We start from the raw sequence: 18,892 nt of genomic DNA on the forward strand, positions 1-18,892 counted from the left end.
TTAATTTTTTTAAAGATTTTATTTATTTATTCTGAAAGACAGAGAGAGAGAGGCAGAGGGAGAAGCAGGCTCCCCGCTGAGCAGGGAGCCCGATGTGGGACTCGATCCCAGGACCCTGGGATCATGACCTGAGCTGAAGGCAGACGCTTAACCATCTGAGCCACCCAGGCGCCCTATGTGCCCTAATTTTCTACCCCCTTATTTTAAAAGATATTATACTAGAGGAACAACTAAATTGAATAACTTTGGCCAAATTATTATAAAGGAAGAAAGAGAGGAAGGGAAAATAAAGAGAAAGAAATATGCCTGTGGACATTTTGGTATCTTTATTTCCAGTATTTAATTTTTCCTGGATTGACTCCTATGCAGGCTTACTTTAGGAAGGAAATTCATCTTAGAAATGTGCTGCCTTTAAAACTATTTTGAAGTCTAGGGGCTCTTTGGAAGCTTATTATGTTTTAACCATTTTTATTCTGTTCACTTTATTTAGTCATTTCTGTTTTGAACATTGGGGAGACTTTAATGTTCCTGTTTAATCTTTTTATTCTTTGAGCTCCTAATTCATTTAAATGAATGTGGTATAAGAAAGCAAGAAAGAAAGAGCTATGAAGTTGTTTTTGCCTTGAACATAAAATCACTATGATTGTTCTCTCAATTAGAAGAAAGTACTTTTAGATTTAATTCTTTTTGCTTTTTATCCCCATTTCACTCTCTTTCCAGAAGCCTTTTCTTTCTCCAAGCAGAGGCTTCTGACTTCATCTATATACATGAATACATGAGTTGAATTTAATTATCACCCCAAGAATCATCTATCTTAGCTCATTTTAGTAACATTTTTTGCTTATGAACTGCCTCGGAGTTTTTCAGAAAGAAATTTTGAAGAGCTTATTATCTCTTACATAGAGTATTTAAATTTTTTTAACTTTAAAATTATATAAGAAAATGAGTTTTTTAACTTTCAGTGTAACAGCTTTGTTGAGATATAATCCACATACCTATTATATAACATTTTTATCTTTCAAATTATTTTTTTAACTTTTTATCATTTTACTTTTTAATTTTTTAAGTCATACACATATATTAGCTTTTTACTGGAAAGTTTTTAATTTAACTTTTTAACTTTGGAATTATATAAGTAAGGAAGTTTGAGAAAATGTTTGAATAAAGACAGAAGAAATCATCCTTAAAACATATTCTCTTTTCTGTGTTTATGTTTTATAAATATGTGGTTTTCATCATATAATTAAGTAGGGTCCTTTTTAGTTTTCAGTTAATGTGGTGTCAAATAATTTTATCTACTTTATTGTAGATAGAATTGGAATGATGCCTTATTTTACTGGCTGTATGATTATCCACCAAACAAATGAATGTGCCAGGAAGGAAGGAAGAGAAAGGTAACAGCAACATAAAATGCCAGTGTCCCCAAACACTGTAAAAACAGAGAGAGCAACTACCATAGCAAAACCAAAGAACCTGTGCTGTGGAAGTGATTTTGTGCTAGTTCTGGACCTCGCCTCCAAGGGGCATAGCTGCTTTTGTTCTGCTCTGGGAAAGTCACTGTCTGTGTAAGCAGTCCAACTACCTTGAGACCACCATGCTGTGACACGGAAGCCCCAGCTAACCATGTGGAGGTGATAGGTGCAGAAGCATTGAGGCACCAGACACGGGAGTGAAGCCGTCTGGTACTGTCCAGACCAGCCTCTTTGTCAGCCGGATGCAGCAGAGTCAGTAATCCCAGGTGATAGCACAGGGAGCATATGAACCCTGCCAAAATTACCCACAGAATTGTGAGACCGAACAAATCATTTTCAACCACTAAGTTTTGGGTTGATTTTTTTTCTGCAACAGTAGGTATTGGTAGACCTGCCAAACTGATTTTCAAGTATAGGGACAGCCATCCACAAAGAAGAATGCAGGGAAGATTGTTCCCATGAATCTTTCCTTGGGAATCTGATAGTGTACTTGAGAATGACTAGAGAAACACTAAAGACTGGTGATGAGCATTAGAGTTGAGATTAAGTGAAGGATATAAAGGGGAGTATCTCATGTAATGGCTGTATGTTTTGACAAAGCTCAACTGTAAAAAAAAAAAAAAAAAATAGGGAGAGCATGTGCAAAACATGTTTTTATAAACTATCCTCAGCTGTCATATTTGTGTTTGTAGTGTGGGTTTTGTATTGAGATAATGTTTTCTGTGTGTTGTGCAGCAAAGCAAATGCATAATTTTAAATTATTCTAATTCTGTTATTTCTCATGTCTCTGAGAGCCGGAAGTCTCTGTGGAAGAAATAATGTACAGATGTAAGTTAGAAGAATAAGTAAACACCCTGTGCTCCTGATTTTTAATTGGAAATATCAGTATGAACTCATGAGGTATTTTAATTTTATCTTGACATATACATCACATATGTATATATTTTTGTACATATGTATATGTATAATATTAATCTGAAGATGTTTTATGTATATTATGGAATAAAGTAAATGAATATGTGATAATTTTTTTTCTATTCTCTTAATTTATTTTACATGAAAGCGGCTTTTTTCACTTTCATTCTTGACGATATGTTCATTGGATATAGAGTTCTAGGTTGACAGTTTTCTTTTAGCAACTTAAAGACGTGGTCCTTCTGTTTTTTGGTCCTTATAATTTTTTTTTATGTAATTTGATTCTGACATTTCCTAGCTATGTCTGCTGAAAAGTCACAGAAATGAGCAAACCTAGTCCCAGAATGTGTTCTTGAAATGCTGCTGACTTCTAAAATAAACTGGGGCTTCTTTGATAAATCTTTGATTCCAGGGCATGAAATATATAAAATGATCCTGGAATATTTTTATACTGTATATCAAGGAAGCTATCAGCCATTACTAACTAGAGTCAAGACAAAAGGATTGAGGAGCCAACTCAGAGAGCCTCTGGGATGACTAACAAGCTCAGTTTTAGCACTGGAAGTCCCGGGTCCCAGGAAACCTCTTTCTCAGGCATTTGGTACCATTGATCACCCTCAGAGGCTCCCACTGGCCACAAAGGGACAAGGTGAGCATCTGCAAGGGTAAGAGCTAAGTGGGTTGGCATCCTGTATTATGTCTAAATCTCTGAGTTCATACTGACAGCCCAAACAAAACCAAACCCACTAATTGTTCATCTTTAGTAGATATCAGGAAAACAGTCTTTAATTTTGAAATCTGATGAAGCAAGGGAAAGAATCAAGTATTTATTTTTACTTTTCTTTATGAACAGTACCACCAGGTAAACATATAGTAGGTGAGGTAAAGTTTCTTTTTATAGAAAATTTTATATGCTAGCAAGTAAAGACAAAATGATAGAATTGGAGTAATCTCTATATTTTAATGGATTTTGACATTGAGTATCAGTGACTGCTAACAACACAAAGAGAAAATCACACATGTGCTGCACATGCACCACTACCTAAGGAAAATACCCAAAATACTAAGCCTGAGTCTGACAAAGCTGCCTACATCCAACTGCCAATGTATGGGAAACACGCAAGACAGAGGAACATGTTCAGCTGCACAGTGGGACTGCATTCCGTGAAACCCAGCCTGTGGGAAATGTATAGGACAGATGGTCGAATATACTTAGCAGATTGTAAAGAAAAAGTAAGAGATGGTGAGGGAACCTATATGGATTAAAAAATAGGGCGAGTTTAAACTATAGCAGTTAGGTATATACATTTCAGTAATAAAGCCATAAATAAAAGTAAGGAAGTGATTACCACAAAAACCAGAGTACTGGTGTTTCTTGGTTGGGTTGGGAGAGTTAGAAGGGAATGGATGGAGGGTGTCATGACTGGGATAGGGTACATACATGGAGGGCTTCTGTAGTCGCTGACATGGTTCTGTCTTCTGATCTGCATGGTGGTTCCAAGTTCAGTTAGCTTTAATTTCTCTGTGTGGTTTTCTGTGTTTGTAATATCTATATCTAATTCAAAGACTATTTTAGAGCAGTTTTAGGTTCACAGCGAAAGTAAGAGGAAGATGGAGGTGTCTCCCATATCCCCTGTCCCCACACATGCATGGCCTCCCCCTTAATCACCATCTCCCCCCAAACTCCCAGAGTGGTACATGTGTTACAGTTGATGAACTTACATTGACACATCATCTCCCAAAGTCCATAGTTTACATCAGGGTTCACTCTTGGTGTACATTCAGTGGTTTGGGACAAATGTATGGTGACATATGTCAGTCATTATAGTGTTATACAAAGTATTTTTAGTGCCCTGAAAGTCCTCTATACTCTGCCTATTCATTCCTCCAAACTTTGGCAGCCACTGATCTTTTTCCTTTATAGTTTTGCCTTTTCCAGAGTGTTAGATAGTTGGAATCATACAATATACAGCCTTTCAGATTAACTTCTTTCACTTAGTAACATGAATTTAAGGTTCCTCTATGCCTTTTCCTGGCTTGATATCTCATTTCTTTTTAGTGCTGAATAATGTTTGTATTAAATTTGGTTATAAAAGTCCAAAATAAAAAATAAGGAAGGGAAATTGACCGGAGTGGAGGACACTATATTAGGAAATAGTGGTAAGTGATGCCTTATATATTATCTAAGACTTCTTGACTGAGGATTTTATTAAATGCTATCGTGAGAAGATTGAACATAATCTCTCAGTAGAGAGCCATTGAAGTTTATTAAAAAGAGGGGCTGGAGTGCTGAAAACTGTGTTTCTAAGAAGATAAACCTAGCAGGATGGATTTCAGGAAGAGATTGGAAAGCTAGTGGTATATCACATTGTGAAGGTGAAGGTGGTAAAGATTTGGATTATGTGATGCTTGTAGGAACAAAGATAATGTAACAGTTGTGATATGCAACAGAAGAATAGTAAGACTTGATGACGGATGAAGTATGGTTAAAAATAAAAGCATTAGAAATAAGCTCAAAGATTTCATTTTTGAGGGCATATCCTTTATTGGACAGGTACTGGGGAATTCTAGAAGGACAATTCTAGGTGATTAGACTAAAGTAAGATCTGGTGTTTCTCCTCATGATGTATTTAGAATCCCAGAGGAATGATCACTAGGGATTCAACATTCCAACTGGTTCATTTAAAAACACTTCTGACAAGCAAGAAACTGGTAACGGTGGTTTTTGATAAGTGCATATTTGTGACAGAGATATGAGGGTGACTTTTTTTTCTTTTGAATCTTGAATTATGTGCTTATATTATTCAGAAAATAAAATTTAATTAAAAGATAAAGATGCCCAAATCTTCCAATTTTCAGGGACAGATTCTTAGTTGGCATTCTTTTATCATTGTAAGTGCTTTAGACTGTAGTTACTCAGAAAAGCATTCAGGTGGGGTGCGGTGCTTGGGTGGCTCAGTCCTTAAGCGTCTGCCTTCGGCTCAGGTCATGATCCCAGGGTCCTGGGATCGAATCCCCTGTCGGGCTCTCTGCTCAGCAGGAAGCCTGCTTCTCCCTCTCTCATTCCCCCTCCTTGTGTTCCCTTTCTCGCTGTGTCTCTGTCTGTCAAATAAATAAATAAAATCTTAAAAAAAAAAAAAAGCATTGAGGTAAGCATATTTAGTAATTGGTCACCTTTGACTTACGTATGTTTGTAAACATTGTATTTTTGAACAAATTTTATGTTTATGTGTCTCTATGTTGTGTGGGTGCACGTGTGGTTCTGGGTCTGGGTGTGTTTGTGTGTTTCATTCAGAAAAAAATGTTTATAGCTGGAGTCTCAACTCTTCCTAGTGCTTTTAATTCTTACTGCCTCCAGTTAATGATTTTCCTCCTTAGATGGGAGATGTTCTTCTCAACCAGCTTCAGGGCCATAAAGATGGTGGTAATGCAGCAGCACAGACTGTCTCTCTTCATTATCACTACTGATACTAAAGGTCACTACATATCTATTATTCCATCAGTCTCCCCTCTTCTGTCTCTCCCTCAGGCCATTGCTCTGGACCCAGCTTCTGCAATGAAGTGTCCTGAAATACATGAGTCTTCATTTTGTGTCTTAGTCTTTTGGCTAGGTAAAGGTGAAATATTACATCTGGTGATGAAAAGAGAATAGGAGGTGACATGTATATATGATAGTTTTTTTGTTTTGTTTTGTTTTTAAAGATTTTATTTATTTATTCATGAGAGACAGAGAGAGAGAGAGAGGCAGAGGGAGAAGCAGGCTCCCAAGGAGCAGGGAGCCCGATGCGGGACTCGATCCCAGGACCCTGGGATCATGACCTGAGCCGAAGGCAGACGCTTAACCATCTGAGCCACCCAGGCGCCCAGTTTTTTTGTTTTAATAACTTTCCTAATTTGTTATTAGTGATAGAAGAACCATTAGACAAATTCAAGGAGGGGATACTTATTCCTTAAGGTCTAGTGAAATCAGAAGTTTTAAGTCTGCTCCCCTGTGGACCTAGAAAAGAGAAACCAGGATTGGAAAAGAGGCAGTAGCTAAGCAGCAGCAGCACAGTAGCTGTCAACCTTGGTTGCACACTGGCACCACTGAGGATATTAAAAAAAAAATACTGATGCTTAGTTCCCACCTCTAGAGATCCTGATTTAATTGGTCAGGGCTATGATGTGGGCTTGGAACTTTTGGAACCTACACTTTTGAATTTAATATGAAGACTGTGAACCACTGGCCTAGAGAAGAAAACTGGTCTAGGACTGAGGAAAGGAGTTCCCAGGTTTCACAGCACTTTGATCCCCAAATTTCTTCTTTTGGGATAGACTAGAGTTTACTGTAAAATGATGCTTTCCAGGCTTTGTGATTTTTTAGGTTTCTGATGGGTAGAAAACACAAAAAAGACATGAATGAGTCGTTAGCATCTGGAAAGAATGGACGGATTCACAGCATAATAGTAATAAAACTTCATGGATTGATTACACTTATTTATTTTATTTTGATATTTACACAGGTTGCCTGTGATTTGCTTCGGAGAATAATTCGCATCTTATATCTCACTAAGAGACTCCAAGGACAACTGCAAGGGGGGGAGTAGAGAGATAACAAAAGCTGCTCAGAGTCTTAATGAACTTGGTAAGTCCTCTTTTAATTAAAAAATTAGTAGAGTTTTACAGATTTTTCAGTCACTTGATTTGTTGGCTTTTGTTATCACCAGTAACAAATATTATTGAACAAATGTATTTAATAATTGGCCGTATACAACATTGTCACACTTTTCAAAATGGGTGAATAAAATTAGTTGATTTCTTAGAAATGCTGTTTATTTTTAAAATTCTCATACGGTAGAATTGGCCGTTTTTTTTGGGTGTACATGCCTATGAATTTTAACACATGCATAGATTCATGTAATCGCCAGCACAGTCATGATATAGAATAAGTTTCATCACCCCCAAAATTTCCTCCTGCTATCCCTTTACAGTCTCACCTCCTCCCCTAACTTTGGCAACCATTGATTGGTTCTCCATCAGTTTAGTTTTATATTTTGGGGAATGTCACATAAATGGGATTATAAAGTATGTAACCTTTTGAGGCTGATTTTTGTATTCAGCATAATACCTTTGAGATATATCCAAGTTTTTATTTATACCATTGTTTGTTACTTGGTGTTTGGTAGAATATCATTGTGTGGTTTTACCACAGTTTATTGATTCAAGGACTGAAGGAAGTTTATGTTGTTCCTAGTTTTTGGTGGTTATGAATAGAGCTACTGTAAACATTTGTGTACAGGTTTTCATGTGAACTTAATTTTCATTTCTGTAGGAGAAATTTTTTTTAGGTGACAAATCCTATGTTGACATTATGCCTAGAAGACTTATTGAATTCATTTCTTAATATGCTCATTCATCTTTCAAGTGTTTAAAACAGACTCTTGACATTCAAGGGTTTAACATTCATGGTTTTGACTATTAACAAGCTGCAAGGTCCATGATGATATAGTTCATATTTCAGGCAAAATTTTGAATAGCTACTGAGTGTACATAGAACTAACACCTGCATTTTAATGAGGCTTTGTGGTTTTCTTCTTTTCTTTGGGTACTCAGTAATTCTTCTGAAGTGGATGTGTTTAGTGATTTTGTACCTTTGTAGGTCCAGAGGTCTTTGATGATATCCAATTCAAGTATCAAGAGTCTACTTACTCTTCGTGGTATGCTTTGAAAATAATATCAGAAAGATATGCATTACATGTTATTTTTGAATTTTTCTATCTTTGATATTTCAATTACATAGTCAGGTTGTAATGCTTATTCCATATTTTTTACTAAAGCAGTATAGCCTCCTTCTTAAATGATACTTCAGTATCAATTTTTAATGCTCAAATACATTGCTTAGGCACATCATTGGGAATATATCTAACTTGTGATTTAGTATGCTTGGAATATATTATATAAAAAATATTTACTTAAATTAAAAAAATTTAAGTTTTTAAGTTCTAGTTAGTTAACAAAGTGTTATATTATTTTCAGGTGTATAATATAGTGATTCAGTACTTCCGTACATCACTGGGTGCTCATCACAGCTAAACGCACTCCTTAATCCCCATCACCTATTTAACCCATTCCCCCCACCTCTCTTCTAGTAATCATCAGTTTGTTCTCTATAGTTAAAGTCTGTTAAAAAGTTAATTTTTAATCAGTGAGTAACGCTTGAGTGTTTTTTTTCACAATATGTGCTAAATGTAGGAGTGTAAAAATTCTAGTATAAGCTTTTATTTTTTGCTTTATCACATTTAATTTCTTTGCTCCAAAAATAATCTGTAGGATAATAGAATCATTAAAAACAGGCACAAATTATTCCAAGGTTTATTATGTATATTTGTCATCATTGACACTGTTCCATAATAAAAAATTGCTAGATTTTGATTATGACTGTCATTTTTTTCTAGAAAAAACAGATGCTGTAATGCAAATGGTGATGTCTTCTTTTTAAAAAAACAGACACAAGTATCAATCATAATGTTCTGAGTTGGTTCAGTGTAGAGTATAAACCCATTATCCTTCCAATAAGGCATTGGCTTTATCCAAAGTTTTTAAAATATTAAATGGTGAATAGTTGTTGAGAAAATATAGTTCATGGTGGAATTATCTCAAAATGGATTATATTAACTTAAATTTTTTAACCTTTGCAGATTATATACCATTCAAAATTTGCAAAGACATCATCTCTTCATCATTCACCACTGTGGTTCAGTTTTAGCCAACCCTGGCATTGATAATAAGGAGAAGCCAAGAGGAAGATAAAGTTTCTTCTTTTGGAATTAATATGTTAATAAAAGTAATAACTTGGGAATCAGTATTACAATTACACATATATACAAAATGATATTTTATGATTGGAACATCTCTGAAATTATCAGTGTCTATATCAGTATGGTTCTGATTCTCATTAGAAAGAATAAAATGATGAAGAGTAGTAGTGTTTACACAGGCCCTTGAAATTAACTTAAAATAATCTCTTAAACTTGAAAGGTCTTGATGGTTGGATTGCAGAGACCAGACGAAATACATTGTCATCTAGAAATTAAGTGTATTTTGAGGGACTGGAGGGAATGTAGAGTGACTGCTAAAGGCTACCAATTTCTCTTTGGGATGATGAAAATGTTCTGGAATTAAATAGTGGTGATTGTTGCACAACCTCATCAATATATGGAAAAGCTGCTGAATTGTGCACTTAAAACTATTGAATTTCATGGTATTTGAATTATATACCAATATAAAAACTATATTCTGGTACCTGGTGACAATTATTTTATATTGGTACCTTTTCTTAAATTGAGGTCTAAATGACATTCAATAAACTGCACATATTGAAAATGTATAGTTTGGTAAGTTTTGACACGAAACATCACCAGCATCAAGGTAATGAACCTAACTATCACTCCCAAAAGTTTCCTCCTGCCACTTGGCAAGCCTTCCTCAGGCATTTGCTGATCTTCTTTCTGTCACTGTAGATTTAGTTGGCACTTTAGAAATCATACAGTTTGTATGTGTTTTTGTGGCTTCTTCCAGTCAGTTAATTTTGAGATTTATCCATGTTGTTGTGTGTATCAATAGCTCCTTCCTTTCTTTTTCTGAGTAGTATTCCATCTATTAGATATCCCACAGTTGGCTTATCCATTAGCCTGTTGATGGATATTTGGGTTGTTTCTAGTTTTTGGCTATAACAAATCAAGCTGCTATGAACATTCATGTACAAATCTTTGTATGGACATATATGCTTTCATTTATCTTTGATAAATACATAGGAATGGAATGGCTAGATCATATGGTAGATGTATGTTTAACTTTTTAAGAAATTGCCAAGGTGTTTTTCAAAGTAGTTGTAAAATTTTACATTCCTATCAGTAGTATATGAAAATTGTACTTCTCCACATGCTAACACTTGTAATAGTCTTATTAATTTTAGCCGTTCTAATAGATGTATAGTGGTACTCTGTTTTGAGTTTACAAAAAATTTGAACTAATAAAGGAGTTTAGCAAGATTTCAGGATACAAGATTAATATACAAAAATTAGTTTTATTTCCATATACTGTACTGTTAACAAGCAATTGGAAATTGAAATTCAAAAATAACAATTATATAATGAAAAATATGAAATACTTAGGTTGAATTTGACAAAAGATTCGTAAGACATATAGACTGAGAACTAGAAAACATTGTGAATGGTGAAAGAAGACATAAATTAATAAATAAACCTTGTCTGTGAAATGGAAGACTTAATATTGTTAAGATATCCATTCTCCCTAAATTGATCTATATGAATTCAATACGGTTATAATCTGAATCCCAACAGGTTTTTATTTAGAAATTAACAAACTGATTTGAAAATTCATATGGAAATGCAAAATATCTAGATAGACAAAGCTTTTAAAAGAGAACAAAGTTGGAAGATTAACCCTACCTGATTTGAAGACTTACTACAAAAACTTATAGTAAAGACAAAAAGATAGACAAACATACCAATGGAACAGAATAGTGAGTCTAGAAATAGACCTACACTTATATGAACAACTGATTTTTGACAAATTTAGCAGGGAGAAGGTAGTCTTTTCAGCAGATGGTACTGGCACAATTGGATAGCTATATGCGAAACAGTGAACTTGTAGTCATACCTCACTTCATATTAAAAAAATAAAATAAAACTAACTGAAAATGGATCATAGCCCTAAATGGAAAACCTACATTATAGAAAATCTAGAAGGAAATACAAGAGAACGTTTCTGTGACTTTATTTTAAGATTTTATTTATTTATTTGACAGAGACACAGCGAGAGAGGGAACACAAGCAGGGGGAGAGGGAGAGGGAGAAGCAGGCTTCCCGCGGAGCAGGGAGTCTGATGCGGGACCCCAGGACCCTGGGATCATGACCTGAGCCGAAGGCAGACGCTTAACAACTGAGCCACCCAGGCGCCCCTGTGACTTTGAATTAGAAAATGATTTCATAGATATATCATTCAAAGCACAATTCACACACAGAAAAACTGATAAATTAGATTTTATCAAAATTTAAAACTTCTGTTCTTTGAATGATACTATTAGAAGAATGAAAAGGCAAGCCATCAACAGGAAGAAAATACATGCAAAGTATGTATTTGCTAAAGGACTAGTGTCCAGAATATATAGAACACTCTACAACCTTGGTAAGAACACAAACAACGCAATTAAAAAATAGGCAAAAGATTTGTACAGACACTTCACCAAAGAAGGTACATGGATGGCAGCTGTGCCTGTAAGATGCTCAACATCATTAGGCATTAGGGAAATAAAAATTAAAATTGTACTAGTGTCTTACTGAGAATAAGCAGGATTAGCGCAGGCATACTTGGAATTTTGCAGGCAGACTGTTCTGCAATGATTTTTTAAAACTACTTAGTGTAGGTTTCAGGATTAAATTGTATCATTGATTTAATGCTTTTCTTTAAGAAGAGTCCCAAGACTAGATGAAAATTTAGTTGGGCCTTACTACAAATTGATAACATTTTTTTTGAGCATCGGCAAGATAATGTACTTAAAAATGTATTTTTAGTACCAACTACCCTTTAAAATTGTTGTTAGCCCATCAAATCAGGGTCTCTACATGATTCATAAGCTTGATATCTTTTCAGAATTTTTTGAGCAGCTTGGTAAGCTGTCATTGTGAACCAGAGGAAGCGACCTTCTTACAAATTAAATTGGGGTCTGAAATTACTTAAGATTAAAACTATTGAAAAGGTTTTTGTAATATCAGTGTATCTAGATCAGGTTGAGTAACAGGTTTCCTTATTCCATGGAATGCATTTGTACTTTTTCTGCGTTGAATCGAAGCTATAGTGGTGAAACCAGAAAGTGCTACATTTCCTCAATCAACATTATTTGTTTTCTCCTTTGGAACATTATGAGGTATTCTACCCATGATATAGACAGACAACTTGACGTATCCACCATATACTCATTGGTAAGGAATCTAGTATACTCTTTGCTTTAGTGTTATCAAATGTTAAAATTCTGCTGGATACTATTGGATTAGAATATTTAAATGTATTTTTTTAAATTATGTTAATCACCATACATTACATCATTAGTTTTTGATAGAATATTTAATTGTAGAGAGAACATGGAAGACATAAATCTGTACTATTTTGATTTTAGGTAGATAATCTTTTCTTGTATACTAGTTGCCTTGGAGTTGTTGAGAAATTCAGTTTGAACCTAGTTCCTCTCTACTTGTGATTTCATTTAGATTTCCTTACATTTTATTTCTCCTTATTTGTATTAGACCCTTACTTTTGGAAGTTTTTTTTTTTTATTTATTTATTTGAGAGAGCGAGTACATGAGAGGGGGGAGGGTCAGAGAGAGAAGCAGGCTCCTCGCCGAGCAGGGAGCCCGATGCGGGACTCGATCCCGGGACTCCAGGATCATGACCTGAGCCGAAGGCAGTCGCTTAACCAACTGAGCCACCCAGGCGCCCCTGGAAGTTTTTTTTAAATGATGAATCTTTAATTATCTTAAAGTTTACTAGGTGTTTTTGAGAGTCATGACTACCAAGAGCCAATATTTACCTTGTGAAGTTACCATAATTAGGGTTTATTTCTCTCTCACTTTTTCTGGCTTAGAAACTTTATTTTGCCAACAGTGAAAATTAATAATGTGTATGGATATTTTATTGCCTGACTTGTTGTAAAGAAGGCATTCATTTGACTTACAAAAATACATAGTAAGAAAAAATACATAAAAAGAATGAGCAACAAATCAGAGACCAGCAATACGAGTGAAAAAGGGTTGATCCATAGAGGGATCGCAGCCCAGCTTTTTGTGAGTCTTGAGTTGAGGCAGAGATGATTCATAATTCATCCCTCTCCTCCCAATGATAGGCATTCTTTTCACAGCTTTTGGGGAGAAATGGGATAGGGGATTCATATATAGGTAGGGGTGATTGGAGCTCTCACCAACTGTAATGACAACTCATCCTTCTGAAATTTTCTTGATTCTGCTTCATATTTCCCTTCATATTAACCAAGTTCACAGGATACTGGTTTATAATCCAGAACACTGTTCATTAATTTGCAGTGAGGTATGTGCTGTTCATTGGGCTGAACACATTTAATTTTCTCTCTGGATGGATTAAGTGGAAAAACAAATTTGTAATCAGAGACTTGGTAGAATTTGAGTTAGATCAAGGGAAGCTGGTTGTATGATTCAGGTATTTGGCGCAAAGTGTGATAAGCCTGATGCTTACATCTTCACATTAATAATGTGCCTACTTTTACCTGGAGTTCTGAGTAAGTCTTGGGTCATGGGAAACCTCTCTTGGTCACTGCCAATCTCTTGACTCTGTATTTCTTGTTTTATGCTTCATGTTGTTGACTGTCCCTATTTAGTTTATACGTTATTTTATCCAAGTGTAGGACACAATAAAATTGATTAGGTTTCTGCTTCCAGTTAAAATTATATCTCAGTGCTGAGTACAGTTATATTCCAGATATGAATTGGGAGTTTGAGTGTTCCCTAAATTTTAGTCATACATTTGGTCTCTTGAACTTTAGAATGATTTTCTGCTAATCCCACTTGCTGGAAGAAACTTGTTAGTATTTAAATACTTAAGATTTACATGTTAATATGATAAGCTTTGTATCTTTTTATAGTATTGATGCTTTCTAAACAGAAATATAATGTCTTCTCATTCATTCCAGTCTGTTTTTATATTTTCAAAGATTTTTAGTTTTAAAATAATGTATGTACATCATATATATTGTGTTTTATGATAACTTTATTTCTAGGTAGTTTAAAAATTTTTAGTTCCTAATTAATTTTTACTTATCCTACAAGTAGGGATTGGAGGAGAAAAAATTTTCCATAAAAAAATAAGCAGAGCATACTTTCATGTGGACTCTTCTAGTCTTTTTTTTCCTCTCGTCTTTTTATGAAAATCATGATTTATGATTCATTTAGTTTATTTAGCAAATAGCTTTCAGTACACATAAGCCCTGTAGCTTTGTAGGAACCTGGTATAATATGAGTAAATGTAGTTTTTGTGTTTGAGAAGTTTAAGGTATATCCTTATCTGAAACGAAGCTTAAAACTGATAATAACAATGATGATGTTATTATTATGTTATTATTATTATTCTCATCGTCCATGGGAGAAACCAGTCTCCTCTCTTCCCAGCTTTCTCATCTTGGTTCATCTGCATTTTCCATGAAAAGATAAGAAAAAAGCTCCACTCAATTTCTCACCATGAGACTTAGATAAATTCATTTGTTCATTCAGCCCATATTTATTGAATGCCTGCTATGTGTGCCATGTGCTGTTCTTGATATTGCAGATATATCAATGAACAAAACAAAAGGAGTGCCCCTCCCCTTTATAAGAGCTTATATTCTAGTGGGCTCTAGGTCACATGCCTGGTATATCTGTAAAAATCTGATGGCAGAGCCTGACCTCTTAACCACCAGTGCTGTACTCTTTTCCTTAAACTGTATGGCATCATTCAGTTACTTTACAAAAGGCATTGCTGCCTTTAGTAGATCTCAGGGTCCTTTAAAAAAAAAAAAAAAAGGATAAAAAATGACATTTAAGATATACCGTGTTTATGTAATATATTTTATGTTGTGATTATTGGTTGACTGTTGTTAGTAACTTCTATATAAAAGCTTTATTGATTTAACATTTAAAGATTATTTTTTAAAAAAGTATAACCGAGCATAAGTTATAATTAAGCAGTTGGATATAATAGAAATTAATTTTTATTATGTCCTGTTTTCTGAGTTTTATAATGTTGCTAAGCTGCGATACATTAGTACCATGTATCATGAGAAAATATTCTGTAAACCAAATTTATCAGAGAAATATTTTGGGAAATATTTAATGTAGAAGGAAAGGATTATCTGTATGTTTCACCCACTACTGTTCGTTTTGTAACTGATATTTTCTCAATCTAGTAAAACAGTACTTACAGGCAAACAGTTCTGATTTATGCACAGGTGAGAGAAGTATGATTTATATAATCTTTGCCATGTACTAGGTGACTGATAATTTACTGAACTGATTAATGTTTTTTGAGATGTCTACAAGATGATGTTGATGAAAATTTCAGAAAGTTTTATTATTTCAAGCTTACTAAAATTTTCTTTTGAGGGCGCCTGGGTGGCTCAGTTGGTTGGGCGACTGCCTTCGGCTCAGGTCGTGATCCCAGGGTCCTGGGATCGAGTCCCGCATCGGGCTCCCTGCTCTGCGGGGAGCCTGCTTCTCCCTCTCCCACTCCCCCTGCTTGTGTTCCCTCTCTCGCTGTGTCTCTCCCTGTCAAATAAATAAATGAAATCTTTAAAAAAAAAAAAAAAAAAATTTCTTTTGATAGGAAAATTTGTAAATATGCCATATAACTATTTCCAGTATTAAATTAGGCCCGAGGTGATTTCTTAAATGCATTTAATACACGCATAGGTTTTTTTTGTGACAACTTCAAGGTGGAGAGTTCAATATGCATTTTTCAGCCTATATTGTAATCACCTGTGGTGATAAACATTTTCAGTAAGTATGTTTGCTTTAAATGGTCTCTAAATTACTTACATATGTGACTGGATTCAGCTACCACCAGGTGGGGGTGATGCTGTGCTCAAATCCAAATGTTCAGAATAGTGGACTTATGCTTAGGTATGGGTTTGCCTGTTATAGAGATAAGCATATTACAATTATACACTACCCCTCTTTTTAATTAATGAAATTTAATGTTACTAAAGTTTATATTTAACAGATGATAACCACACAGCGTTTATGATCCTATTTTACTGGTTTTATCTTTTATCACATAGTATCAAAAAAAGCAGGATAACATTCAGACAAAACAAGCAGTTTACTTTTTGTTTTGTTTTAAGATTTTATTTATTTATTTGAGAGAAGGAGAGATAGAGCGAGAGTGGGAGGAAACAGCAGAGGGAGAGGGAGAGGCAGGCTCCCCTTGAGCAGGGAGCCTGATGCGGGACTCGATTCCAGAACCCTGGGATCATGACCTGAGCCAAAGGCAGACACTTTTACCGACTGAGCCACCCAAGAGCCCACAGCTTACTTTCTGTAAACTTTAGAATATTTTCATACATTTCAAAGTTACAGTAGTATTTCTAGGTGTATGTTTTATTACATATGGTCATTTAATGCTTATGGAAGCTCTGTATTGCACCTTACTATTTGTCATCCCTTGCTGGAACATTTATGAGTATTTGAGAATGATTTATTTAGTGTAAGGTTCTTCAGACTAGTAATGTATCAATTTTTTTTATATCTTGGTTCTAAAGGTTTGTTTTTTGTCTTTTTTTTCCCATTTGGATGCTTAGCCCAGTAGTTCTCAACCTCTTTTCCGTTCTAGTATTTACATCATTAATAATGTTAAGTTTTAAATATTATGGATATGAAGAGTGCCTCAGAAATACAGGCTTATTATTTTATTGACCTTTTTTTTCTTTTTACTGGATTATTTTATTGACTTTTCCTTAAAAATGGTGGTAGCCTACTTAGTGAATTGCATTTGGATCTCTAAGTCTGATATTTTTTTGGAACTTAGGTGGGATGTTCTACTTTTCATTGCCATTATACTTCATTACTTTATATATAAAAAAGCCTAGAACTACATGCAACATTTTTATCAGTCTTTGGTTTGGTAAATTAAATTTAGCTATAGGCTAAAAGTGTTTGATGTAAATTTATGATTGTAGGTATATTTATGGAGTTTAGCATTTTATTTGATTTTTTTATTTTTTCAAGGATTTTATTTATTTGAGAGAAAGAGAGAGTGAGCACGAGTGGGGGAGAGGAGCAGAGGGAGAGGGAGAAGCAGATGCCCCGCTGAGCAGGGAGTCAGATGTAGGATGGGGCACTGGAAAGGCAGATGCTTAACAGACTGAGCCACCCAGGCGCCCCCAGAGTTTAACATAATACCATGAAAACAACAGGAATGATATTCTGAGAGACATGTTCAGTAAAACAGGATGCAGTTTTATTCATTTGTTTTAATTTCTATGTTACAGACTTGAAATTTGTTGCAGTGAATCAGAAATATACTTTTCTACCATATCTAAATGGAAGATAATGCTGATAATATAATTTTATTATCACAACTAGGAATATGTTCAGTGGTCAGTTGTGATCTATATTATTTACATTTTAACACTAATATTAATACATCAATATATTAAAATAATTCCACTTTGGGGGGAAAAAAATCCTGGTATCATTCTGTCTGGGAAACCATTCTCTAAAATCCAATTAGTTAATACCATATATAACTCAAAATGGCCAAGTTTGTTAGCTAGGGATATAGCTTATGGCTAATTTATTCTGGTGAGCGCATTAAGAAGGCGTGATGCTCAGAATGAGATGGTACATGGAGATTAATAAAGATTTTTCTGTAGCATTTACAGGGATTGGTAACATCTGCTTTGAAAAATCTCTATATCTAAATTATATGGTCTGCATCTCTGGAGATTCAGTTTTTTAACTTCTCAAGTTTATCAAGAGCTGCTGCTTGAGGAAAATGCTGAATTTGTCAGCAACTATTCCTGAACACCTCTTTCATCTGTCTGTTTTAGGAAAGAGCGGTTGGATAGGATCTTTATTTTTCAAAACAGGATGCCAACTCTTACATTTTAATTCGGTTTCCAAAACATATGGATCTATACTCCATCAATGTAATATACGTTATTGTCTTCCCAAATCCTTTTTCACCTTCTTCTTCCTTTCTGGCAGAGTTCAAGATTTGTTGAGTTTTCATCTTAGTAACCCTGGGCTCAGGGAAGGGGCTCTGCCCTTACTCCAGGGCTTAGATCATGATTGGCCTTGGTAGTTTCTTTCTTTCCTGTAATTTGTTTAGACATGTGATCTCATCTGAGCTAAGGAAATTTGAGGGAAGTGAGCTGGGAAGTTCCAGACTTTTTGGAAAAACTTTCTTTGCAAATAGATGCAGATGAAAAGGAGAAACTAGAGGTAGTGACTAGAAATTATATCCCTATTTCTATCCAAACTTTGAAGTTGAGACCTACTACTCTCCTATTTGCAACAAATAAACAGATACCAGATCTCATTACCGTTTCAGTCAGTTCTCTCATTTTCTTGATTTCACACACTTTTTAAAAACTTTTCTGGTTAGTAATACTAATACTTTATATTGGTATGGTCTTTATAACCTATATGTTCACACATATAATCTTATCAGATTATCTCCTTTCTTTCATTTCTCTTCTCTCATTACTTCTTTCTTCATGTCTCTCCCCCGCACCCCCCACTTTTTCCATTTTTCCTCATCTTCTTTACAATCTCTCCCACCCAGTTCTTCCTCTTCCTCCCCCCTCCCTTTTTCTTAAGTACATTTCTGTTGTGCTCTAAGCATAGTCCCTTACTTCCCAAGTGGAGCTGGACTAATGGTGCATTTGAAGAACTGGAAGAAGAATGTGGGCACCAGAGTTAGATTGAGATTGGGGTGGGTGTTCC

The 18,892-nt window shown here is 35.0% G+C and overlaps 1 protein-coding gene across 1 annotated transcript in view; it reads left to right on the plus strand.

Moving 5' to 3' along the window:
* COG5 (component of oligomeric golgi complex 5) overlaps window positions 1-18,892 on the plus strand; it is a 305,665-nt gene that overhangs the window by 33,382 nt on the left and 253,391 nt on the right. The window contains 2 exon segments of the mRNA XM_021682942.2: window positions 6,890-6,961; window positions 6,963-7,011. Of these exon segments, the coding sequence (XP_021538617.2) occupies window positions 6,890-6,961; window positions 6,963-7,011 (121 nt within the window).

This window comes from Neomonachus schauinslandi, chromosome 12 (assembly GCF_002201575.2).
Source record: "Neomonachus schauinslandi chromosome 12, ASM220157v2, whole genome shotgun sequence".
Taxonomy (NCBI): Eukaryota; Metazoa; Chordata; class Mammalia; order Carnivora; family Phocidae; genus Neomonachus; species Neomonachus schauinslandi.